Raw genomic sequence first — 26721 nt, 5'->3', positions numbered from 1 at the left:
CATCGTTAGCATCAAACAAATGATAGTAACAAATTTTAAACTACTGGATAAAATAGGAAATTCTCAGTCTATTTTAATAAATGGAAAGTTTGATGAGGAATGCTTATTTATGTAGTTTCAAAGTACCTCCCTACAAAAACGCTATTACAAAGAATAAAGGAGCCGAAACCGGTTTGGCTCAGTGGATAGAGCGTCGGTCTGTGGACTGAAAGGTCCCGGGTTCGATTCCGGTCAAGGGCATGTACATTGGTTGCGGGCACATCCCCGGTGGGGGTTGTGCAGGAGGCAGCTGGTCGATGATTCTCTCTCATTGATGTTTCTAGCTCTCTATCCCTCTCCCTTCCTCTCTGTAAAAAATCAATAAAATATATTTTTTTAAAAAAAGAATAAAGGAGTAACTTCCCAGTGGAAAAGTCTCTCAGAAACCACTTTAACCAAATGACCAAAGTCAACATCACTGGCTCCTTCAAGCTGACTGCCGTGTCCTGTTAATGTCCTTGCTTTTTGGCACAATAAGCAGTGAGTAGTTTAATTTAACAAAGAAAATTAATAACAGTTATCAATTTGGTCAGAATACAAATGATTTCTTTTCTAATATGCATTCTTCTATACTTTACAAACACTCTACAATGAATATGCACTACTTTTAAAATAGAGGGAAGAATCAAAGTCTTAAGCTCATGCCACATGCCTGGGACTTCCTCTTCACCACTGCCTCCCAATGTTTCTTAACATTAATTCCAGAATGAATTCACTTTGCAACTCCTCCGTGAAAGTACTTTCTTGTTGATTCAGACTACAATGATTCTTATTACAGACAAGAGCTCATTCAACTGGCAGTTCCCAGACATTTTGGTCTCAGAACTCTTTTACTGACTACCTCAAAGAACTTCAGAAATCGACTCCTTAAAATTTAATTTATTTATTTGAAAATAAGAGTTAACGCATTTCATGCTAACATATATTTTATGAAAAATAACTATCTTCCAAAAAAATTTAATGAGAAGAGTAGTACTGTTTTACATTTTTGCAAATCTCTTTAATGTCTGGCTTAATAGAAGGCAGCTAGATTCTTATATCTACTTAACATGTACCTGAATTCAACAAGGGAGTTTTATAAGTCAGTTGCAATGTGGAATCTGAACCACATAAATGTCCTCTTCATACTCTATTACATAAAAACCCACTGGTCCACTATGAACTTTGAATGGATCTTTCACCCATTCATGGCTTTATGATATCATCCAGTAATCTTTTGGAAAATACTGATTCACTGAATTCTGCTTATCTTCTAAATGCTGACACATATCATTATATATAATATATATTTTTAAATCTCATTTGTTAACATCTGATCTCATTAGGAGAATCTTTGAGAATTGGAAAGCTATCAAGCTCACAGTGGCGGATGCAAGTTTTCAAAATTCTAATTTTTGCTTACAAGTTCAAATTTAATCATTGGCACTACCTTCATAGAAGGCAGCTAGGTTATTTTTTTTGCTAACGAGAGATACACTTGATTAATTTTCAAGAACATATCTGCTGAATATTCAAGTATCCATAACCAGTTGTCAGTGTTTTTAAGTAAAAACGGTGTTCTGTGGGGAAAAAAGGTAAATTCAGCTCGCAAGTCAAATGACTGCACAAGTGCTTTTTCTCAAGACAACCATCATCATACTTTGGTATGCAGCAAAAGTGAATACCTCTAATTATGTCACACAGAATATGTATAGTTGAAGGTTGAAATTTAATAACATTAATAATTTTTACTAATACATCAAAGATATTAAGTGAAACTGCTAGCTTTTCTTATTTCTTGATTTTAGAGAAAGAAGAAGGGAGAGCGAGATCAATTAGCTGTTCCACTTATTTATGCATTCATTGGTTGATACTTGTATGTGCCTTGACTGGGGATCAAACCAGAGACCTTCTGGTGCAAGGGACAAATTACTTATTAGATTCATATGGGGAAAGCCTAGAGAGTAACTAAATTAAGAGTATGTCACTCCTCTCCAAAGAATTATTTGTTGTTAGCACTTCTCTCATGAAATTCCTTTTTTTAAAGGAATGGAGATACTTTCATTCCACCTTATTTTTAAAATTTTATTTTATGATTTTAGAGAGAGGAAGGGAGAGGAGGAGAGAGAAACAGCGATCGGTTGCCTTCCACACGCACCACGACCCACCCGGCATCGAACCAGCAACCTGGGTATGTGCCCTGACCAGGAATAGAACTGGCGACCTTTCAGTGCATAGGATGATGCTCAACAAACTGACCCACGTCGGCCAGGGCCCAAAAGCAATCTTTACCCTCAAACTTATCACCTGTTAAATCAATCTGTGGCAACATGCCCAGACTGTGACAGTACTCTTGCTTAATTGCAAGGGTGAAAAATTAGAAGGAAAGGTTGAGATTTGATCAGTTGGTCCAGCTGGTGTGGCTCTGGTTAAATGTCACTGACTCATGCACCAACAGGTCACTGGTTCGATTCCTGGTCAGGGTACATGCCGAGGTTGCAGGCTTGATCCCCAGTAGGGGGCGTGCAGGAAACAGCTGATTGATTTTTCTTTTTAAAAAAATATATTTTATTGATTTTTTACAGAGAGGAAGGGAGAAGGATAGAGAGTTAGAAACATCGAGAGAAACATCGATCAGCTGCCTCCTGCACACTCCCTACTGGGTATGTGCCCGCAACCAAGGTACATGCCCTTGACCTGAATCGAACCTGGGACCCTTGAGTCCGCAGGCCGACTATCCACTGAGCCAAACCGGTTAGGGCTGATGTTTTTTATTGATGTTTCTATCTCTCTCAAAAAAAAAATTTTTTTTAAATAAAAAAAGATTTGATCAGTTGATTTTAAAAAATACTTTGACCATTAATTCCTAGTAAGTAGACTTTCTTTTTAAGCCTGTTGCTTAATTCAATTGGCTCATAGAGACAGATTAGAGAGTATTAAAGTATGTTATTTCCCTGTTATCCCATTTCTATCTGAAATAAATATATATACCATATAATTCCAAATACAGGACAATATGTACTTAAAGGATACACTTCAAAATGTCCAGATAGTAAAGTTTAGGAGTTATTTTTTCTCTTCTCATTTCCATATTTCCAAGTTTCCTATAATGAACATGAGTAACTTTTAAAATTGGAAAAATAATAACAAAACCCATAATTTCATAAAGGAATTAAGAAAATGGCCCTTGATTATACTGCTTGCTCTCCATTTAATCCAAAGGGTATATCTTTGGTTCTGTTGATGTTTCATCAATACATTGTAGTTATAAAATATGCTCTTGGTCAAATAAATTTAAGAAACACATGGAACGTATCTAACATGTAGTAGATAATTAACAGACAATAAGCTATTATTTTTAAGCTATTATTTTAATTATATATTAGTATCTGTACTAGAGGCTAGAGACAAAATTAATAAAATCTAAAACTTGGCCTAGTAATGGAAGTTGATGTATTAATATATCCTATTACAATATAATGCAATGCAATGTATGCTTTAAAGAGGTAAGAGCAAAGCAAGCCTACAGCATTTAATTTCCAAGACAGCCACTTTCAAGGACAATGTTAAAAAAGGCAAAAGTGTTCATTAAAACTTTGAAAACATAAGTATAGGGTGATCTCAATCTTCATAATCAACTCCAAGTTCTATTGCAAAATGCAAATGTGGATTCCCTATATCCATGCTTATATTTTCAATTTTACAAATTTTCAAAGGGCTTTCTATGTCCTTAGTCCTCTAACAACTCAGAGAAGGAAGGCAAATGCTCTCCATTTATTGATAAGGAAAACTCAGGCTTATTCCCAAGGCTAATTAGTGGTAGGTCCAGCATCTGACTCAGGAAAATGCTTTTATAGCAGACATAATATAATACACATTTATAGCAATTCAGGTGTATATACTTTAAACAAATATAGCTATCAATATTTCAGTCTCGGAATGGTTATACATCTGGTTTATATCAAATATTAGGAATTTGTCGTTAGGGCAATTATAGTATTAGCCCAAATGTTAGTCATATGCACAGAGAGACTACTGATTGCTGTTATCAGTGTCCAAGAAAAAAAAAAAAAAGCAAGCAAATAGACTCCTTCCCAGTCTATTATTTTCCAGAAACATAGTATCTTGAGTTACAAAGTGTGTGTGTGTGTGTGTGTGTGTGTTTAAAATAAATATCTCCTCTATCACTCTGGACTCAACTGTATTATTTGGTGTAGATGCTCCACACAAAAGCATATGAAGCCTAGCAGAGTAAAACAGATTTTGAGCCTGCAGATATTTTAACAAGATTATTTCTTCTAAAATAAAATTTAGATCACCCATAATGACAGATTAGAAAGCTTTTTAGAGGATCTAGTTTTGTTTTGGTCTGGGTTTTAAGCAAGCACACTTTTTGAAAATCACTAAACACAACTGCAGTGTGTACTGCCCATCCCCAGAATAGGACTATCACCACTGAAAATTGCTTCTAGAGCAACTTAAACACTAAAAGTTGGTTTGGGGCTTTAATGGTTGAAGGTGTATTAGCAGTTACATGTACATTTTATAGTTGAACTATGCATTTATTAAAATGCAGATAAATCAAATGAGAAATAACATGGCGTTTAGCCGGTGACATCTTAAAACCTTTGATACTTCTCATGAGTGGGAGACTAGCATAACCATGGAAGTTAGTCTTTAGTACTATGTGTAACTGATAAAATTATACAGATGAATGCTAAAGTATTCTGTGACATTTAAAACCTTATTTCTGCCCTAACTGGTTTGGCTCAGTGGCTAGAGGGTCAACCTGCGGACTCAAGGGTCCCAGGTTCGATTCCAGTCAAGGGCATGTGGGGAGTGTGCAGAAGGCAGCTGATCGATGTTTCTCTCTCATCGATGTTTCTAACTCTCTATCCCTCTCTCCCCTCCTCTCTGTAAAAAAATCAATAAAATGTTAAAAAAAAGAGGCAAAAACAAAAAACCTTATTCCTGGCCAGTTCTTGTTAGAAAAGGAGTGATGGTACTAAATCAAGTTTTAGACTATAAATCTAGAAATTTACCATTTTAAATATTAGGCTACAAATTCCAAGCAATTTTAACCTAGTTGTACATTCATTTCTAAAGGAGAGTTAACGTTGATTGAAATAATCCAATCTGACGACATTTTATACATCCTACTTCAAATGAAATAGACACTTAAGACTCAATAATGAAGAGGCAAAGACTGGACCTGCTGTGACTGCTGTCTGGGAAGTCAGAGGGTGGACTATCTAGTCTCCTTCCAGCAAGACATCTTTCCAAAAGGAACTTTTGGCTTTCTTTAAACAATACCGTCCCGTCATAAACGGAATCATCTTTTCATCTTTTGGAAATCCACGTGTCATTGCTGGGGTGTGGGTGCGGCTTTTAAATAACCCACAGGTGTGCAGACTGGGGCACCTGGCCGTTCCCGTTCCGGTCCCAGCCCGGCCCGGGCGCTAATGGTGCCCCGGGAAAGGGTACCTGGCTCGGGGGCTTCCCTCTCACTGATGACCACGCTCTGAGGGGGGGTGGGGTGCGGCTGGCCCGGGGTCTGCACCACCAGGCGGCAGCGCGCTCCGGGTTCCCGCGGTTCCTCAGCCCCGAAGACTGCGCCCGGGATCTCCCCACAAGCTCCCCCCGGCTCCCTGGGAGCAGCCCGTTCCCGGCCCCCCGGCCCCGAGCCTTCCGGTTCCCCCCTCCCCGCTGGCGCCTCGCTGCGCGACCCTCCTCGCGTCCGCTGACAAACTCTCCGTCCACCCCATTCTCACCCGGTCCCGCCTCCTCCTGAGAATCCCGACAGCGCTGCACCCAAGAAATCCTCACCTTGGCTTTGTCCCAAGACCCCCTTCCTGCCCCAGAAGACCCCCCCTCCACATCGCCTTCACCTCCGGGGGAGCCCCCTCTTCACACATCCCCATTCTTCCTCAAACTCCGGGCGTCTTTCCACCCGCCCGCCTTTAGCGGAGCTCCGAAGGACCGAAGGGGAGGGGAGTGGGGCACACAAGAAAAAGGCTCCCCCGTTTCCGCCGTCGGGTTCCGGGGACCCCTCACCTCCGCGGTGAGAGATGTGTTTACTGAGGAACCGCTGTTTCTTCCTCTGGTGCAGCAAGGTCGGGTACTTGAGCAACAGGAATGAGGTCACCAAGTACCCTCCCAGGGTGGAGAGAAGGTAATAAGCCGCGGTGGACGACATCTCGGCAAAGTGTGGCCAGTCTCCCGCCGCCAGGCCCGCTGAACTCCACTGCGGCGGTCGCGAGGACGGCGGCGGCGGCTCCGGGCCAGCTCGCCCCCCGCCGGTGCCTGCGGCGCAGCGCACTTGTTCGCGCCCGCCCACCACGCAGGCGCAGCCGGCCCGGCCCCAGCAACAAAGGGGCTGCGGCACGCAGGCGCGCTCCGCGCCGCTGCGGGGAAGGCGCCGGCCGGGACCCGGCTTTGTGGTCAGCGGCAGCTCCACACTGCGGCGAGAGCTTGGAAACCTGACAACGCCTTCGCCATCACTCGGGCAGAAAGGGCCTGGCATAGTTTGAAAATCCACGTAAAAAAGGAATGATTCCCCCGTGCGTCTTAGCCTCTGCTCTAGGAAATGCAAGGAACTGTAACCGATGGAGGAGTTAAAGCTTGTTAAAACAAGTAATAAACCCATCCATTGGTCTAGCCGAGAGAGAACTTCCCCTATAGTAACATGTACCCATGCCAGGTACCAATTTACCAGTCAAATATTTGAGGGACTGGCTCCTCTTTAATTTATTGTGAAAATACAATCCCCATGCTTTCTACACGTTAGGCAGTCAAGAAATATTTGTTGACTTACGAGTCCATTTAAAATAAGGAAATGCTGACAAGGCCATAGTTTATCACTCAGAAGTCTTAGGAAGACAGGAAACTGAATTCCAAAAGTCCCAACTAGTTCCCCTTTTACCCCACAGATTCCAATCTATTCTAAGTCCTAGTTTAAATGCAAAAGAATTAACCCCGGGGCAGAAAATTTGGCCAGAGCAAGTCTTCCACTGAGGTAGAATGCAGAATGATTATTTAAAATCTTGTGGTTCTTTTCTCTGGCCTTAAGCAAATTAGTCTCTTCTGTTCCTTTACCTGTAAAATGAGGTTTTTGTGGTGTTTTTTTTTTTTTTAACTAAATAAAAACCTCCAACTCTCACATTCTATTATTGATCTTGATTCCCTGAAATTCTAGCTTCCTTTAAGAGGAATAAATAAGTCCCGGGTCCGGGCGAGGCCCTGGGCCCCTGGATCCGGATGAGCCTGGGCCCCGGGTCCGGGCGAGGCCCTGGGCCCCTGGATCCGGGTGAGCCTGGGCCCCGGGTCCGGGCGAGGCCCTGGGCCCCTGGATCCGGGTGAGCCTGGCCCCGGGTCCGGGCGAGGCCGTGGGCCCCTGGATCCGGGTGAGCCTGGCCCCGGGTCCGGGTGAGGCCGTGGGCCCCTGGATCCGGGTGAGCCTGGGTCCCGGGTCCGGGTGAGGCCGTGGGCCCCTGGATCCAGGTGAGGCCACGCGACCCTGGGTCTGGGAGAGGCCACGCGCCCCTGGGTCCGGGTGAGGCCATGCGCCCCTGGGTCCGGATGAAGCTGAATCCTGGGTCTGGGCGAGGCTGTGTGCCCCTAGATCCGAGTGAGACTGGATCCCGGGTCCGGGTGAGGCCGTGGGCCCCTGGATCCGGGTGAAGCCATGCCCCTGGATCCGGCCGAGACCAAACCAGAGGGAGTCGGACCTGCATTACCACCATTTGTCCACCATCCAGAGCTGAGGGGTCAGTGCCGACATGTACTCATAAGGAACTGGTGGACATTGATATTGGGTCTCAAAAGAACTGTTGGACCAGAAAGAAACTCACTACAGACTGATTCATTTGCCTGTCAGCATAACTATTATTGCTCGTCGCACATTCAATTCTTATAAGTATATCTCTAGTGACACATGATTTCGCTCATCTAGGGGAAATGATGAACAACATAGACTGATGAACAAGAACAGAACCAGAAATAAGGAGGCATCGATCGGACTATCGGGCCTCAGAGGGAGGATAGGGGAGGGTGGGGGGAGGGGGGAGAGATCAACCAAAGGTCTTGTGTGCATGCATATGAGCCTAACCAATGCTTAAGTTCAACAGAGGGTTGGGGCATCCATGGGGAGGGGGGTGGGATGGGAATGGGGGGATGAGGACAAATATATGACACCTTAATCAATAAAGAAATTTAAAAAAAAAAAAAAAAAAAAAAAAAAAAGAGGAATAAATAATATTTAGAAGATTTTTTAAATCAGGGGCCTTCATTAGATTTTTAAAAATAGCAGAAAAAGATTTTGTTCAGTTTATCATCAGCAATAATCTATTTCTTTTTAAATTTAAATTTTTATGTATTTTTAACGATTTTTAAATTTATTTTAGAGAGAGAGAGAGAAACGTTGATGTGAGAGCAATACATGGATCAGCTGCCTCCTGAAATCCCCCTACTGGGGATGGAGCCTGCAACCCTGGCATGCCCCATGGGAATCGGTGACCTCCTGGTTCATAGGTGGATGCTCAACCACTGAGCAACACCGGATTTGAAAACAATCAGGGCCCAGCAGGCTCAGGAAGAACCTACAGAGGATCTGTAGGGAAATATCATTTTTGATAACTAAGGTATAATCTGAATTAGGTGTGGTAGACAGAGTGTTAAAGACAAAAAAACACAGGCCCAAAATGGCATCATTCATGCTAAAAGCCCATGATAAACCTAGATTTTTTTTCAAGAAAAACAATTTTAAGTATAATAATGTTACATGCAATAAATGATAGATCCTCCCTTCCCCCAACTGATGGACGAAGTATGACGTAAACTGCACTGGCGGCCTGGACATTCCTGAGCACCTAACCAGGCACCTTATATGGACTACACATTGAACCACCTATCAGCACCTGCCAAATGCCCTAAGCTCTTGATTCCTAAGTACCTAAGTGCCTAATCATGTGCCTTATATGAAACCACCAACCAGGGCTTGCCGAGTACCCTAAGCCCCATCCCTTCCCATTCCTCCCCTCAAAAGGCATGTTCACCTCTACACGTGTTGCTACTCCCCCTTGCGGGGCAGCCCGGCAGGGGTCTTTCTCCTCTAATAAAGCCTGTAGTCCTGGTTTTCGGCCCTCTGTCTTATCTTTCAATAAACATTAATATTTCGAGAAAAACTACTTTAAATATAATAATGTTACATGCAATAAACATCAATATTCCAAGAATGTTTATTGCATGTAACAGACCTAGATTTAATGCCTAATCTAACTGGAGTTTCAGCCTCTCCTAGAAACATAACCTTAACCACCAGTATGGAATTTTCTGGTCATCTGTAATCTGTCACGTGGGCCCCCATAGAAAGACGAGGTAATCTGTATGATAAACCTTTCTCTTTTCCTAAAGGAAAGGGTACCCCAGCCCTGCTCTGTGATACACTCTGGCTCTTTCAGCATCAGTTCCCCCAAGGAGGCAGGAGGATGGTACATCTGGGGGCTCCCCTGTCCTCTCAGAACCAGAGAAGGAGAGATACCGGGAGTCCCTGCTGAGTTGACTACAGCGTGAGCTCCGCGGAGATAGTCGTCTCGGTCTTCAGAAGCTTTTGGTGGGGGGCACTTTGCTACAGGGTGTACCCCTCTGGTCTGTGGTCCAGCGCCTCCGCGCGGAGGCGTCTCAGTTCCCCGACCGACCTGCCTCCCGAGCTCCCCCTAGCGGTCGCCGCACGTCCTTGCTCTGGCCCAGGCTCTTCACTGGCGCTGCTCACGTGACTGCACTCCAGGCCAGTGACCGCTGTAGTTCAGAGTCGCCAAGGGAGCGGGAAGAAAGGAGATGGCGGCTGAACACGATCCAAGTGGGTCCCAGTATTGTATTTAGGATTGAGCCTTCTCCTTCCACCCAGTTCCGCCTCCAGGCGCTCCCCCCTCACCCCGTACCCCTCCCAAAATGCAGAAGGGAGGAAGCAACTTTTGTCAGTGGCCTAAGTTTGCTTTCATTTCAGCTTTACTTGGGAACCATCCAAAAGCTTCTGACTACGTGAAGGTCAAGTGTACCATTGTGCAGCTGTGTTTCTTTTCCAGAAGAACTAAAAATATTGCTGGTGGTGATGAGGGTCAGAGAAGGAGGTAAGGGTCCTGAGAAAGGAGTCGCACGGACTTGCGGAGAGCCCAAAACTGGGAGCTGGAGACCTGGGCGTTAGGTGACAGCTTTTAGCCCTTTCTGATCTTGTTCTTACTCACCTGTAAAAGGAGATTAAAATGCCTGTTCTGCCCACTGTTGGGGCAGAAGGGAGTAATATAATTAGTCAAAACATTGTTTTGAAAAATAAGCAGCACTGTCTTTATATAAGTAAGCACAGTGTCATTATGATGTACCCCAGATCACTGACAGAAACCGTATTCAAGCTATCTGGGCATGAAAGCACACTTTGGAAGTGATCAAGTAGCTGCCAATAAACCGAATATATAGAAAAATACTTAAAAGCACACGAGTGTTTGGTGGTTAGAAAACCATGAGCTTCAGAGCAAGTTAGAGTTGGACAGTCGAAGAATACAAGAGCCCCCCCATGCATTAGAAGGGCTTGGTAGCAGCTTTCAGTGATGGATCCAAAAACTCTCATGTTCCAAAAACACCTTACATAAAACAGCATCATTTATACTCTTTTTATAAACTTGCAAAAACAAACAAAATAAAAGTATATCTATAATTGCCCTACAAGAGAATTGAAACCTAATGCATACAAAACCAGTTTAAACCTTATGGTAAAGAGCAATTGAAACCTAGTGCACACAAAACCAATTTACCAACTGTGACACACTAATGAACAGGTACTCATTTGGAAGTAAAGCACTCGGGAGGGATAGTTAGCTCCAGGTCCAAAAATCGAAAGGTTGGCTGCTGAGCCTGAACAGGCCCTGGAAGTGGAAGTGTCCCCTCAGGGTGCTTTGGGGGAGCTGCAGTCAGCTGCTATACAGTAGCATCAACCTCTGAAGTAGGCTGAGCTGGGGTGGAAGTATGACCTCTTCAGTGGACTGTGGGAGGATGAGCTGAGACCTCCTTCTCAGTTGCAGATGGTTCAACCATTTTAGGGGGCTCTAAAATTAACACTGATAGGCACTGGATGCTGAGTTTCACCTAAACCTAGAGGTGAAACTGTCACCTCAGGATGTACTGAAGGTTGAACTACAACATCCATAGAGGATTTTGGAGACTGAGCTCAATCCTCTGCTGCACTGGAGAAGGCTGTACATCAGCAAGAGGCACCTAAGGCAGAGCTGAGCTCTTCGCTGGATTAAAGATTGAGGGTAGGGTGGATGCTTATCTGGAACTCCCTAGTGGACTAACAAAAATTTCAATGACTCAGAGGATGCTGTAGACTAAGTTGAGGCCTCTGGAAGCTGAGCTGAAGCCTCCTGAAGGATTGTAGAAGGTTCCATTTTCTCACGGGCCTCTGCAGGCAGAGCTGAGGCTTCCTGTTGGAATGATGCAAGTTCAACCTCTTCACAAGAGTTTTGCGGATCCCAAGGCCAGGCTCGGTGGGTCCCCCGGGCATGGAGGTCACCAGGACAGAGTGCAGGGCCAACTCCGGAGGCTGAGCTACCTGGACCTATAGCCACAACAGCTGCTATGTGAACAGGAGCTGTGGGGCCCACAGGTGCAGCCCAGACATGAAGGGCAGAGGTCCGAGCACAGCAAGTGACCCAGGCAAGTGGGGCACAGCGACAACCCAGGCCAGAAGCACACGAGGCAGAGCTGAGTTCTGCTGGATTGAAAATTCAACATATTCAGGGCAGGTTCTGGAGTTGTGATGATCTCCATGTTTGAAGATTGAACTGGGACTTCAGTCAAGGTTGGCTGCTGAGCCTGAATAGACTCTGGATATGGAAATGTCATCTCAGGGTGCTTTGGAGGAGCTGCAGTCTGCTGCAGGGCTGTATCAACCTCTGAAGTAGGCTGAGCTGGGATCTCGGGCTGGGGTGGAGGTTTGACCTCTTCAGGGGACTCTGGAGGATGAGCTGAGACTTCCTTCTCAGTTGCAGGTAGTTCAATGTTCTTAGGGAGCTTTGAAGTTATCAAAATCCCCCGGTCCACATCTTTCACACTGATAGGCAACACTGGATGCTGAGCTTCACACGAATCTAAAGGTGAGACTATCACCTCATGATGTACTGAAGGTTGAGCTATGACATCTATCAAGGATTTTGGAGACTGAGCTCAACCCTTCAGCTGGACTGGGGACGGTTGTACACCAGCAAGAGGCATGTGAGGCAGAGCTGAGCTCTTTGCTGGATTAAAGATTGAGGGTAGGGTGGATGCCTATCTGGAACTCCCTCGTGGACTAACGAAAACGTCAATGGCTCAAAGGACATATAGACTGAGCTAAGGCCTCTCGTTGGGAGTGGAAGCTCAGCTGAAGCCTCCTGAAGGTTTGTAGAAGGTTCCATTTTCTCAGGGCCCTCTGCAGGCAGAGCTGAGGCTTCCTGTTGGAATGATGCAAGTTCAACCTCTTCACAAGAGTTCTGCGGATCCCAAGGCCAGGCTGCAGAGCTTCCCAAGGAAGCCACATGGCCTGGCATCCCAGAAAATTCAGAAGGGCCAGTCCAGTCTGGCAATCTAACTCCTCCTCAAAGCTAAAACCTGCAAGACACTCTTCCTCCCCTTGGCCATACTGCTTCCAAGACAAGTAGCTGACCTATAAAATACACCGGTAAGAGTGGAGGGGAGGGAAATGTTGCTATTTCTTCTAAATTCTCAGTATCCATGTCTGATTCTTTAAAAAAAAAAATCCTCACCCAAGGGTAGGTTTATTGATTTGAGAGACAGACAGAAACATGGATATGAGAGAGAAACATCGATAGGTTGCCTCCTGTACATGCCCAGACCGGGGATCAAACCTGCAACTTAGGTATGTGCCCTGACCAGAAATTGAACCTGCAACTCCTAGGTGCACAGGACTATGCTCCAACCAAATGAGCCACTCGGCCAGGGCTCCATGTCTGATTCTTAGTTCACCGCTCTATAGACAGGGGCTACCACTGAATCAGAGATGACTCCAGGGTCAGCAGTTCATTCTGGGAAACGGCGTCTGAAACCAAGTGAATAACCCTTTGCAGTGGTGTGGGAAAATATCCCCCTCCCACCTTGGCTCAACACAGTCATTGATGTAGAAAAGTAAAGCATCCAACAAGTTAACACTACATCCAATAAAGAAAGGAAAATGCCTGGCAAGAATATGAAATAGCACTCAAAACACACTAACTCTGCTATTAAAAACATTCACTGGTCAAATTGCCTATCAAAATCAAATTAGACCATTTTTTAGTTTCCCAAATCCAAAATATTTAGAGTATGGCACCCACTGAATAATTATCAAAACTTCATCTATTACAAGTTCTCACCTACTGACAATCATTTATTCAACCAATCTTTGATGAGCACCCGATAATGCTATGTGCAAGACACTGTGCTAGGAGATGCAGGGGATATAAGATTAATATTCTATATAATAAGAGATGAATATGCTAATTATCCGTTATGCCCTGAGGTATAATGACCTACTGTGTAACAACCGGGTCACGGATCTGCAGGAGGGTGGGGCAGTGAACTACAAGTGGGCGGCGGAGAGTTACAGGGCTGGGCAGGGCAGCAAGCAAGTGGGAGGTGGAGAGTTACAGGAGGGGGCAGGGCAGCAAGCTATGAGGAGGGGCGGGGGGGAGCTACAGGAGGGCAGGGCAGCGGGTGGAGAGCTACAGGAGGGCGGCAGCGACCTACTGGTGCACGGATTTGTGCGCAGGGCTACTAGTAAGGGTATATAACCCTTAATTTCATATAAAGATAGTACAAGTATATACAAGGTAGACTGCGTGTCATTAAGAAAAACAAAATGCCAAGTAAGTATGTAAATATACAAGTTCTTTTTTAAAGGAAACCCAACCACAAATTGTAATTTAACTCAGCATATACAAAGCTATCAATCCTAATACTATTTGCTAGGCCTTCAAAGAGAAATTAATGTTAGCTGAACTGTCCTTCCAAAATGCCCTGGGATAGTGTAATTCAGCCTCTTAGGGCCTTTCAATTACGGGCTCTTGGGGGGCATGAGAGAGGCAGCTGATCAGTGATTCTCTCTCATCATTGATGTATCTCTCTCTCTCTCCCTCTCCATTCCTCTCTGAACTCAATAAAAATATATTTAAAAGAAAAAAGAGAGAACCATACCTGATTTCTTAAAGTAAAAACTATAACTATAGAAGATGTACTAAAATCAAGTGGCATAGGCCCCTCTACATACAACACATAAATACTTGACCCTTAATTCATTCCCTTCATTTTCCAAACAACCCTCCAGCAACCAGACTCCCCTGAAGCCTGCAAGGAGGCAGAGCCTGCTCTATCAGACCAACCTGCCAATCCCTGCACCTGATGGTGCACTTACAAAATGGCATTTCCCATTTGCAGATGACTGGATCATTAGCACTATTTTTTATCATGTCTCTCTCCTATCCAAGATCTGGCCTCATCTCCTCATTGCTTTTTGTAGGAAGCCACCCATTGTCTTCACTATCAGAGAAGTGTAAACAAGGAGCCCGGAATGCTGGTGAACCTTGAGCCCTGGCAAGGGCCAGAGCTATGCACCGATTGTTTAGTCTAGACAATGGTGGCTCAAACAATTTCCTGACCAAATAGTCTCAGAGTAAATCTTTCTAATATTTACTGACCTTTAAGATTGTCTGTTACTGCAATTGCCTGCCTAAGGACTAGATGTGTATCCAAAATTGAATAAAAGGTTGGCAAGGCCTGAACACGAGTGGAAGTCCTTCCCCTTGCATTGGGCTTCCTGCCTGGCCCCCAATATTTCCAAATTATTATTTCTCGTCTCTGTCATTTGCGCGTGGCCCTTCTCCAGATCCCGAACCCTGAGCCACGCAGGATGTGGCTCTCACAGCTTTTTCTACCAAATACAGACTCAACTTTATTTCAAGGACTTCTATCAACTCTCCCACCAACCAAACCAGCCCACATGTCCTCTCGGCCTCATCCCTCCTCACCTTTGTTCTCTGCTCTCTGTAGTTCTAATCCAGCTCTCTGAGGGCAGCCTCACCACCTCACTCACACTGCCATTACTCAGGGATCTGTCCTTCCTATGGCTTTCACTAACCCTTTTGGGAATCCATCACCTCCTTCAAGACCCTTCATTAGCATCCTTCCTCAACTATTACGTCACTGCTTTTAGTGTTGGGAAGGAATGGGTATGCAAGAGAGTACGGTGTTGAATAGAGAAGGATGGTGGTGTCCCTCCCCACAGACACTGTCAGCTACACAGGCTACTCCAGGGCTACCATCCAACAGGAGCCACAAAACGGTAAACCAGTGGTTGGCAAACAGAGTCAAATATCAAGAGCCAAATATCAACAGTACAACGATTGAAATTTCTTTTGAGAGCCAATTTTTTTAAACTTAAACTATATAGGTAGGTACATTGTTATTAACTTAATTAGGGTACTCCTAAGCTGGCCTTTGCTAAAAACTCAAGGGGCCAAAGAGCCGCATGTGGCTCGCGAGCCAGTTTGCCGACCACTGCAGTAAACACATGGCCACCCCCTTGATGTCTACTCAGATTTGACAAGCTTCCCAATGAAGGATTCATCATTACACAATAGTCAAGGAATGAGGGAAATAGGAAAGCTGGTAAGGCAGAATTGTGGCCTTATGTGGGGAGAAAAAATCTGTTTATATTGCTACACAGGAGGGAACAGGATCTGAGTTAGAATATGACAAGAGTTGTTTAGTAAGAGATTCTGACACAGAGCTAATCTGATGGGATGTTAATCAGATGGCAGAGATACGGCCCCTGTTCTAAAAGCTCTTCAGTCAGTTGGCGGGGGATGGGGAGGGTAGGGTGTGTGTGTGTGGGGGGGTGGAGACACACAGCTATGCTTAAATGATATATCAAACCAAAGTGTTAATGAAAGAAAGTAATCACAAGGGTAGGAAGGATGATGGAGTTCAGACCTGGTTTGGAAGGCTTCCTGGAGGAGGTGAGTACTGAAGGCATGGTTTGGTGAAGAGAAGGGATTCCAAGCCATGCACTATCTCAGAGATGAGCTTGGCCTGAAATATTCATAAAGAACTAGTGCGTTTATTCCTTAATGTATCTCTTCAGATATCTAGTCCTTTCAAGCTCTTTGACTCTTATTGAGATAAGATTTGGGGGCTCCAAGTCTATTTGAATTAATATTGAATGCCAGCTTTGCATCTATCTTATAATGTGGGTAGCTTGGGAGGGGAGAGAAACAGACTAAAACATGGTTTTGGTCTTGTGAAGGGTTCCTTCAGAGCTTTTTCACTGAAAGGGACAGAAAGCCAATGTAAACTGCTTAAGCGGGAAAGGGATAAAGGGATTCACTGGTTTCCCAAGTTGGGAAGTTCTGAGGCTTTAGGCATGGCTCAATCCAGGGGCGTAGTGATAGTCACCTCTCTCTCTCCCAACTATGTGGGGCAGCAGAGTGTGGGTTGAGGTCCAGTAGGCAGAGAAGAGGACCCAAGAATCCTGCTGGGAGCGAGGGATGGAAAGAGGTGATTCAGGTACTGTGATCAGCTCCTGTGGATTCTTCTAGAGACACTGAAAAATGCTGGAAAGCCAGCAACTAAGAAAAAGGACCTCAAGTTCCCACAGTAAGAAAGTGAGCACTTGCCTGTCTTCATCCCATGCCACCTCCAGAGGACCTGCTACATCACTCTGGGATTTGGCTTCCTTTGACAGACACTGTTCACACACATTTTAATCTGTATTAAGTGCCCACTGCGTGCAGAGGGGCAGGGAATGGAGGGAGTACTGAGCCTGAGCTCCAGCCACAGGGATTCCCCTGAGCTCACACTATTTCCTCTGCTGAGACCTTCCTCCCAAGCTGCACCTGGTCAGCTAGGACTCAGCTGAGATTCAGCTCAAAAGCCTCCCTTCCTCACGAGAGTCAGATGCTACCTGGTACCTATGGTGATGGAGTTTGTGCATTTTATTGTTGTGAGCTAGACATGTGCAGTATTCAAGGGGAGTGTGGCAGACTCTACTTTCCAAAGATGGCTATACCCGTGGATTTATCCCGTCTCATGTGCTCGTCTTAACACTGTGACCAACACTCCTGCCAAGCAGTGGAGGGGGCTTGTGACTACCACAGCCCAAGGAATATGGCAGAACTGATGCCATGTGATTTTTGAAGCTTGACTATAAAAAGGATACAGCTCTCACCTGGCTCTTTCCCTCAAGCAGTTCACCATGGGAACCCGGCCACCATGCTGTGAGGAAGCCCCGGCCACATGCAGAAGCCCTGAGCAGGTGTTCCAGTGGACGGCCCCAGCCAAGGAGCTCAGCCAACACTGAGCCAAAGACATTCGAGTGAACCTTCAGATGATTCTCCTCCCCAGCCTTGGAATCTTCCAACCGAGGCCCCGGACAGCATGGAGCAGAGACGAGCCATCCCAGCTATGCCCTGTCCTCAGTCCAGAACTCCAGAATTACGAGGGGGCCTTGCTGAATCAGGTTTATACTACAAGGCCAGCCCCATGACTGGCACATAATGGGTGCTCAATTAGTATTTATTGAATGAATGAAAATTTTGGCGGTGACAATTCCAGTCTGACCTTTCAACCATCACTCTTGCCTCTCCTACCTCCCCTTCTCAGAGTTCCACTGCTCTGAGGGAACCTAGGCAGTTACAAGCCTGCCCGGAAGACTGAGGGCACTGAGCCCGGAACCAAGCAACCCTGCTGCCTGCCCGAGCTCCATGAGTTCTTCCTGCTTAAGCTACTTGGACAAGGGGTAGCTGGTACTTGCAGCCCAGAGCATCCTCACTGATCCACATGCTTAATCGTTTTACCCTCACAAAGTTCTGTAAAGGAGGTCACTAACACCATCCCCATTTCACATATGAGGACACTGAGGCTAAGTGAGAGGGAGGGAGCAAGTGGTAGTAAATAATGAAGTGGGGATATGAATTCAGGTCTTCTGATGCCAAACTCAGCATTATGTCCACAACACTGTACCTGTTCACAAATTAAGTCTAAATAGTGAATGAATGCTGGTTAGTCCCTGACTAACAACCACATCAGATGAATAAGAAGGGATGAGACCCAGGCCTCATGCAATGCTAATTAATGAGAAAACTTCAGCTGCCATCTTTTATGTCCCAGGCTGTACACCAAGCACTTTACACTGCAGTGTTCACTGGCTCTCAGCCATCCTGTGAGACGCATCATTTATCCCTAGAAGGTAGGAGAGCAGACTTGGAGAGGTAAAGTGATTTGCTCAAGGCCACACAACTAGTAAGGGGGAGACTGCACACCTTCCTCCTGCACTTACACCAGGTTTGAAACCAGACTCGGGAGGGGAGACTGGTTTAGGAGCGCCCCCACATCCCCTTCCTGGGCAGCGTCTCTTGGATCCAGAGTCCAGGGCATGAGCAGGGATCCCTCCAGGCACTTCTGGTTTCAGGATGATAGCTAAGGGTCCCGACATCTCCCTCAGGTCAGGGTCTCCGGGACCTCCTCCATTACCCCCCTCCAGCTTCCCATCCAATACTTCCTCACTCTTCCCTCAGGCCACCCCCAAACCCAGTCAGCTGAGAACTGTGCTCACACTCCTCCCCTTCACACCAGTTCCTCTCCCGGATTCCCCAGGGACATGGCAGTGCCACCCTCAGGTCCCCTAGTCCATCCACTACTGGACTCAGGTCCTCCCTCCTCCAGGAGGCGCTGTCACAACTCCCACTGGCTGGATAAGCTCTCTGCCCCTGAATGCAGTCTCTGGTATCTACCCTACTGCCTTGCCACCTATCATTACTCCATGAAATATCGTCTAATTATGAAATTGATATTTTATGTTGAAAGGGTACAAAACTGGAGTTGAGCTCCTCCCACCCCCCTTAAGTGAATATCCTAGGCCTCTACATCTTTAACCAAGTGCTGGTCTCTCCAAATGGGGGACCTCAGAAAACTTATTCCAAGGTGCTTTCTCATGGAGGGGGGGGCCATGGTTCCCGTTCTGAAATTCTGCACTGGGGGCTGCCTTCTAAGGGTCTCTCAGGCTGCTCTCTGCTGCAGGGGTAAAGGAGGGGGAGGGAAAAAATGGTTTCCTGAAAGCAATCACCATGGACACTGAGTTTACGCCCACCCAGGCATACAGCAACAAGAACTTGGACAACATCCAGGGACATTCAGGGTCTTATCTTTAGATATTCACAACATTGAGAGGTCTGAGAGACAGTGGTGATTTTTGTCCCCTCCTACAAAGGTCCCCACTACCTGACCCCTCACACCTCTGTCCCCACATACGCTCTGGGCATGAGAAACTTAGCAAAGCATGCTGCAAGGTGCCAAGTGGGTGGGGCCAGAGGGTGCGCCCTGCCCATGCTGTCTTGGATGAAAGGATGTGGAGCCCATTGCCTGGGCTGCAGAGGAAAATAAGGGGGAAACTTCCTCCCTCTGCACAGCCCACCACTGTCTGTCTCCAAGTCACAGCCACTAAGGGTTCAGCTCCATTTCAGGCTTCTTGGGCCTGAGCAGCAACCATCTCTTACGTGGACTGAACCAGCCCTCCCTCATGGACCTTTGGTAGATAAAGGCTGACTAGAGCTTATTAATTCCCCCAGGCTGCACCCTTCCCCTACTCTTCCTCTCCTTCAATTGTCCAGATCACCTGGCTCTCTCCCAGAAAGCCCCTCCTAGTTAATGCCCCCATTGCCACAGCCACAGCCACAGCCACAGCCACTCTACACTCTTGCCCCTCAGCCTTGGAGATTCTGTTCCTCTGTCCTCTGGTTGTTCCAAGCGAACAGTTCTTGCCTTTCCAGTTAAACAGGAATAAAAAGCCATCACACCTGGAGGGCACTTCAGGCAGTGGTTCTCAACCTTCACAGCACAGAATCTCTTGGAAAGTTAGCGGGAAAAAAATTCCTGAAAACTAGGCCACACATGAGATCAGGTAGCTCAAAGCCTCTGGGGACAAGCCCCAGAATGGGGACTGGTTAAGCTCTCTGGTGATCGCAAAGAGGCCAAGGCTGAGACTCCTCGCTGCAGGCCTCTAGAGTCTGCCTCAAACACTGTCTTTTGGGCCCCTGTCCAACTGGGAGGGGATGCAGGACAGCTGTTACCCTGTTCTAAGAAGAGAAAGACAAGGCTCAGGAGAAAGATGTGGTTGCCACCAGCAGAGCTGGCTGGGACTTGAAGCCAAGTGTCTGCATCCTGGGTCCAGGGCTTTCACCGCCGCCTCTGTAGCTATGCCCAGTGCAGAGGGCAGAGGTTGCTTCCAACTCATCTACCCTGAAACAGCTAACATGGTGCCAGGCATATGCCAGGGCTCTGGCAGCTGGATACTGAGGAGATGGGAGGGCTTCCCTGCTGGGCCCAATGTAGAACCAAGGTTGAGAATCTGTACTAGAGGCTTAGGGATGAAGTGGGGAGGGCCTGATGAGGCCCTATGGCCTGGGACTTACCAACTGCACTTGGGGGGCCGAGGACCTGCCACACTCCCCCACCCCATCGCATTTCCCTCTTCTCCCATGTGCCATATAAAATGAAAGGACACACAAAAAAGGAGAAGGAACTTTAGACCTAAAAAGAACCGAATCAAACCTGCAATTGTTTCCTCTTCCAACACCAGGCCTAAGACACAGGGTTCTGGGCAGACCAACGAGTAGAGTTATGTCGCTCTCTGGTGGCAGGGCCCGAGTATAGCTTCCATTCTCCATTCCCAGAAATTACTGGCCAAACAGCCTCTCCCCTTTCAATTAGGAAAATATTTTAGGACTGAGAACCTGCCATATAAGGTGTAATAAATGCCTTATAGCCCTTTACCCAACCCTGGCAGGCTGCCTTGATCCCCGCATCTCATACTGAGCACAGGAGTCAAGTCAGTGCAGTGATCATGAGCTTGGGCTAAGAAACCAAACAGAAGAGAGGCCAGCTCCTCCAGGACTCCTCGCCGGGGCCTTGGGAAAGTCACTAAAGCACAGCCTCCTCATATGCACAATGGGGACAATACAGGACCTAACTCAGAGGGTTTGTGAAGATTAGAGGGGCAGCCCAGGAAAATAACCATGGCTGACTTCCAGTAAGGGCTCCAAGCAAGCCAGTAGTATTAAAGGTCTGGGTTCCCCCCTGAGCAAATAAGACATCCTCATCCTCACCCCCCTCATTTAGACACTAACAAATCATGCTTCTCTCTTTGCTTTGGGGGCTCACAGACAAATTAGGGATTCCCCAGAGCACTTCAGTAGGGCTTCATGATTTAAATTGAGTCTTTTCCTTGGTATTGATATTCTACTCTGATTTGTTCTTGATCATTTCTTTATATTTCACTGTTTTAGTTATTTCCTATAATTCTCCTTAAATCTTTTCTGAGATAGGATGTAAACAAATAAGACTTACTGGGGACTTTGTAAGTTGTTCTTCACTCATATATGCTGAACTAGTTCAGCATATGCAAATGCTATCATCTTTGATTAACACGAATATTCTAATTCAGAAGGTTTGGGGTAGACCCCAAGAATCATAATTAAAAGTTTCCCAGCTGCTTCTGAAGCAGCCAGACCAGCCCCTAGCCATGGAGCAATGTCTGAGAATGTCTGGCCTGAAAACATTAAAAAGGGGATCATTAGCATGGCTTTGAACCAGGTCCACCTATGAAGCAGGAGATCAGGGTTCGATTCTCATAAGGGCATGTGCCTGGGTTGCAGGTTCGATCCCTAGTCGGGTGTGTGCGGGAGGCAGCCAATCAATGATTCTCTCTCATCCTATATAATAAAACCCTAATATGCAAATCGACCACACGGCACAATGACCGGTCGCTATGATGCACACTGACCACCAGGGGGCAGCTCCTGCATTGAGCGTCTTCCCCCTGGTGGTCAGTGTGCTCCCACAGGGGGAGCACTGCTCAGTCAGAAGCTGGGCTCACAGCTGGCAAGTGCAGCGGCAGTAGTGGGAGCCTCTCCCACCTCTGCTGCAGGCAGGCAATAAGGAGCAAGGGGCCCCAGACTGTGAGAGCCCCGGACTGTGAGGGGGATGTCTGTCTGCCTGTTTAGGGCCCAACAGGGATTGGGCCCTAAGCAGGCAGGCAGACATCCCTCAAGGGGTCCCCGATTGCGAGAGGGTACAGGCCAAATTGAGGGACTCCCCCCGCAAGTGCATGAATTTCGTGCACCAAGCCTCTAGTCATTAATGTTTCTCTCTCTCTCTCTCCCTCTTCCTTCCTCTCTGAAATCAATAAAAATAAAAAGGAGATCATTAGTTACAACATTCTAAATAAAACAAATCTCAATTTTATTCAACCAATATGTTTAAAAAACAATGGGTTTAAGTCCAAATTTGCAAATAAAACCCATTTAAATTCATTAGGGCAGAGGACTTAGGAAAAATCCCAGCAATGAAGCCTATAAAAATCAAGACTCTCCTATTTATTTGGTCTTCGAATTTGGCTTTTCTTAAGGTGGTCACTCAAGTAAATTCCACAGAAAGAAGATATTCCCAAGTTCCTTGACAACCCACTTGTCTTAAACCACAACAGGCAAACCTTTTACCAAAAGCCTGGACAAGGTCACAGAGATTGTCAACTGGAGATTCTCGCACCAGCTCAACCTGGTAATTCACCCTGACTCCACTAGGTGGTGCTCCTGTCCTAGCCTCACACCCTTCCCTACATGGGATTGTGGAGACAGAAGCATTCAGTTAGGCGTTTCTCACAGACACACTGTGACTGCAGTTCCCTAGCCAGGATGGAAGACCCACAAAATGCCTCCACAATTTTTATTACAAAGTAGGGAGAATGGCTCTGAGTGTGGGGGAAGGCCTTACTGCTGGTTCATCAAGGCTAACAATCACTATAAAGACAAGTGTGGAAACCCAGTGGTGCACACTACAAACAGATGTCACATCAGCCAATAGAGGGAGGGTGGGCAGGCGAGTTTTGCTCTCACAGAGTTCAAGTCCAAATGGCTTAGCTGCTCCTTTTGCACCTTCCTCCAAAATGCACTGTCTGGCAAGATCTTCCAGAGTCCAGGTCTGTGCAGTTTAAAAACCCATTTTTATGGACTGCTAAGAGGCCTATGTGACTATTAAGAATCATTTACCAAAAGGGGATCTATGCCACAGATGTTGCTTAAAAGACCAATACTGCTACAGAAACAGGTGGGAGGTGAAAAGGGAAGTTGAATGGAACACACACAGAAAAGGGAAAGAAACAGAAGACCGTCCAAGTAACAAGAAATAAAGACAGTAGGTGGGGCAACACAATCAAAGGTGGCAGTAATATGGACCAGGTTTCCGGTCTGGGAAATTCTGAGTGCTAGCTTATGTCTTGCCATAAAGCTACTGAGCATAGGGCTGGGAGGGCCTGTGATCGATGAAAAAAATATGCTAAACAGGACTTTCTGGTACTTTCAGCAATTAATCAAAACAGACAGACTGCCTTTACAATAAATTCCACGATACACCATTCTTAATCCAGGGTTGGTCAGAAAAGGGAAAAGGGTCTGGTCTCACCAGGACACCAGAGACAGTTTTAGGGTGGCACCTGCCCACACTGGCTGGGCAGAGGGGGGGCTTGGCTGGCAGTTGCTAATATATTTCCAGGGAAGAAAAGAGAGCCAAAGAGTTACAGATGTTAAAACCAGAGGTGAGATTGTAATGAAAAAATCACTAACCTTTGCTCACAGCTACTTTCTAAGGGGCCAAAGCCCAACAAAGCCTGGGCATGGGTGCCAGGCTGCAGTCTTAGAACCTTAAAAGCCAACCATTCCAGTAACTAGGGTCTTTGGTCTTAAGACTGCGCACGCCCAGAGAATAACAGTGGCCTCAGTTTAGAAAGGAGCAACACCCAACAGCTGTAATGTGGAAAATCTTACTCGTCGGCAACAGCACCAATGCCCGTTTCCTCTAGGGAGCTGCTCCTGGGGAAGGGTGACAGTATGAGCTGTCAGTCATCTGCATGTCATTTTGGGGGTGGGGTGGCTAGTTGCATGTGAATCCATTTACTATAATGAATGCAGGAAAAGAAGACCTCTTTCCCCTCCTCCTCTCCGCTTTTGCTCCATCCTGTCCATTAGGAGCTGGAAAAGCTGGATGATGACAAAAGTGTGGACAGTCCTGTCCGAAAGGGTCACCGTGAAAGCCTTCCGGGGGTGTGCATCATGTATGTGGACAAAACCACCAAAGCCGTTCTTTTCCTTTCCTTACTTCATCCCCTACCAGTACATCACTTCCACCCCCAGTGAGAGTGAGAATGACAAAGAGAGAAGAGGTACTTCGTTCATTTCCTATGCACCGTGAATCGTGGTAGCACTTGCATCCTCTCCAAGATGTCACAAACAGAGCAGGTTTGAAACGCTCACTGGGTTACAGGTCACAATTACTTCTGAGTGGTTTTCACAGTTAAGACGGACATACATTTCAAAACATGGCCTCTGGGCCCCCCTTCTCTCTTTCACGCACACATACACAGTCACACACGCTCATGCAGTGGGAACGTTGTCCAGCTGCTGGGCTTAGCTGGCTCATGTCAGGTACTGCACCACGAAGAACATGACCACACAGGTGAGCAGCATCCCACCAATCATAAAGTACTTGTCCTGGAAAGCCCGTTTCTCAATGAGCCGCATCACGGTGTTGGACAAGCCTAGCATGTTGGCAATGTCAAGGATCCTCTTCTGAGTCCCCTGGGGCAGAAAAGAGAAAGAAAAACAGGGTGGGTGAACATTATTATGAGGTGGGGCTTTACCAACAATAGTGTCTTAGTCAAGCCTAAAGCATATACAAAGCAGCATCAACCAGAAATAGATCACTCACATATGGTCAAGTGACTTTTGATCAAGATACCAGAGCAACACAAGGGGAAAGAAAAGTCTTTTCCACCAATGTGCTGGAACAACTGGTTATATAATAAATATCACATGTATGTATCACACACACACGTCTTGTATAAATTATATATAAGTATCTATGTATATGCATATATATTTGTGTAAAAAAATGATCCTTGACCTGGGGTGGGAGCGAGCTAGAAGGGGTCAATGGGGGGGGGGGAACGAGATATATGTAATACTTTCAATAAAGATTTAATTTAAAAAAAAGATCCTCAATTCATATTATATATAAAACTTAATTTGGATCATAGAATTAAACATAAAAGCTACAATGTAGTAAAGCTTCCAGAAGAAAACACAGGAGAATATCTTAAAACTGGAAAGAATGCAGATGTCTAACACCAGAGGATGGATCAACAATTTATGATACATTTGACAATGGGATGCTGCTTGGCAATAAAAAGGACCTAATTACCAACATGTAACAGTATGAAAGAGCCTGGAAAACACTGAGAAGAAGCTACACTCAAAATAGTAACATCAATAACAGGCAAAATTAATTGATGGTGAAATAAATCAGAACCGTGGTTGGCTGGAAAGGGGCAGACTGACTTGGAAAGGGCACCAGGGATCTTTTAGGGGTGATGAAAACAGCCTATGTCTTGATACAGTGTGAATTACAAAGATGCATGCATTTGTCAAAATTCAATGACCTTTACAAATAAGATCTGTATACCTCCTTGCATGTACATAATACCTCAATAAAAAATTTTTAAATTAGAATATTTTATATTACTGCTCCCTAGCTCCAAAATCCTTTCTATCAGGATGTTGCTGAGTACAACACGTGGGCTAGTGCCCAGGTTTACGAGAAGGTTTGAAGTGGACAAGATGGAATGACAGAAACACAACTGACAGACACCAACACAATGATCTAAAACCCCTTATATAAATGTCACCACCCACCACCAATAACAAAAGGGTGTTTTCTTCCTAAACCAAGAGCCCAAACCACCCAGCCTGCTCTTCCTCTTTGCTTTCTAATTTTCATTTTTAATCACATTCAAACTCTTATGAAACAAGAAATAGAGATGAATGCAAGGGAGACCCCAAGTTACTTCTACACACATCACCAACTGCATCTGTATGGATGGCATCTAACCTAATGCCCCACACCCATTTTTTAAATGAACAACACAGTAACAAGCAAATGAGAAGAAGCAAGAGAAGCGAGAATGACACAAGGCACTACCGACAGGAATTCAGACCTACATGCTGCCCAATGATCTCAAAGCCTCACTGAGAGAGATCTCACAAGTCAAACTTGATTATTGCCAGAGGAGAGCAGAGACATGCTTTCCATACGGTGATGGTGACTACTAGACTCTCACTAAGATTCTGCACAGCTCTGAAAGTGCGTATTATTTCCTCACTACATGAAGTTCAAGCATCAAGCTTCTAAAATCACCTAAAAATTACCATAACTTGCCCCCAAAATAAACATTTTCAACTAGGAATAGCCCCAAATCATGGCCCAGCTCCTTTATGTTCTCTCCCATGTTAATTTCAAACGGTTAAAGCAAAAAACTTCCCTTCCAGAGGTGGGGTGGAGGGCAGGTGGAGGGAAGAAGGCAGATGGTGTGTGTAGAGGACACGGGATTAGCAACTTCATTCCAGCCTCTGACCACCTCACAGGCTTCCTAGCACTTCACTTCCGGGGACCGTGCAGGGGCAGGAGTTGCTTGCACTACTCAGTGATACCAGACTGCAGTAGGAAGCCTACATTAGCCTTAACAATAAGCTCTAACCCCCACTGCTCGATGTTAGAGTGACTTGGTGAGCCCTGTCC

General features: G+C 45.8%; 2 protein-coding genes across 7 annotated transcripts in view; both read right to left on the bottom strand.

Moving 5' to 3' along the window:
* GDPD1 (glycerophosphodiester phosphodiesterase domain containing 1) overlaps positions 1 to 6665 on the bottom strand; it is a 48590-nt gene extending 41925 nt beyond the window's left edge. Inside the window, exon 1 of one of the 2 annotated variants that reach the window (XM_079797852.1) lies at positions 6073 to 6665. In XM_079797852.1, coding sequence (XP_079653978.1) covers positions 6073 to 6664 — 592 coding nt within the window. In that variant the 5' untranslated portion in view covers position 6665. The remainder of the gene's footprint in view (positions 1 to 6072) is intronic. The other variant, XM_079797851.1, reaches the window with a different exon arrangement.
* A 6132-nt stretch (positions 6666 to 12797) lies between these two features.
* Positions 12798 to 26721, bottom strand: part of GOSR2 (golgi SNAP receptor complex member 2) — a 28219-nt gene continuing 14295 nt past the window's right edge. For all 5 annotated transcript variants that reach the window (XM_079796884.1, XM_079796885.1, XM_079796883.1 and 2 more), the window contains one exon: positions 12798 to 24725. In XM_079796884.1, the coding sequence (XP_079653010.1) occupies positions 24564 to 24725 (162 nt within the window). In that variant the 3' untranslated portion in view covers positions 12798 to 24563. The remainder of the gene's footprint in view (positions 24726 to 26721) is intronic.

Source organism: Cnephaeus nilssonii (assembly GCF_951640355.1).
Source record: "Cnephaeus nilssonii genome assembly, chromosome: 19".
In the NCBI taxonomy this organism is placed as follows: domain Eukaryota; kingdom Metazoa; phylum Chordata; class Mammalia; order Chiroptera; family Vespertilionidae; genus Cnephaeus; species Cnephaeus nilssonii.
This window is presented reverse-complemented; position numbering and strand designations above follow the sequence as displayed.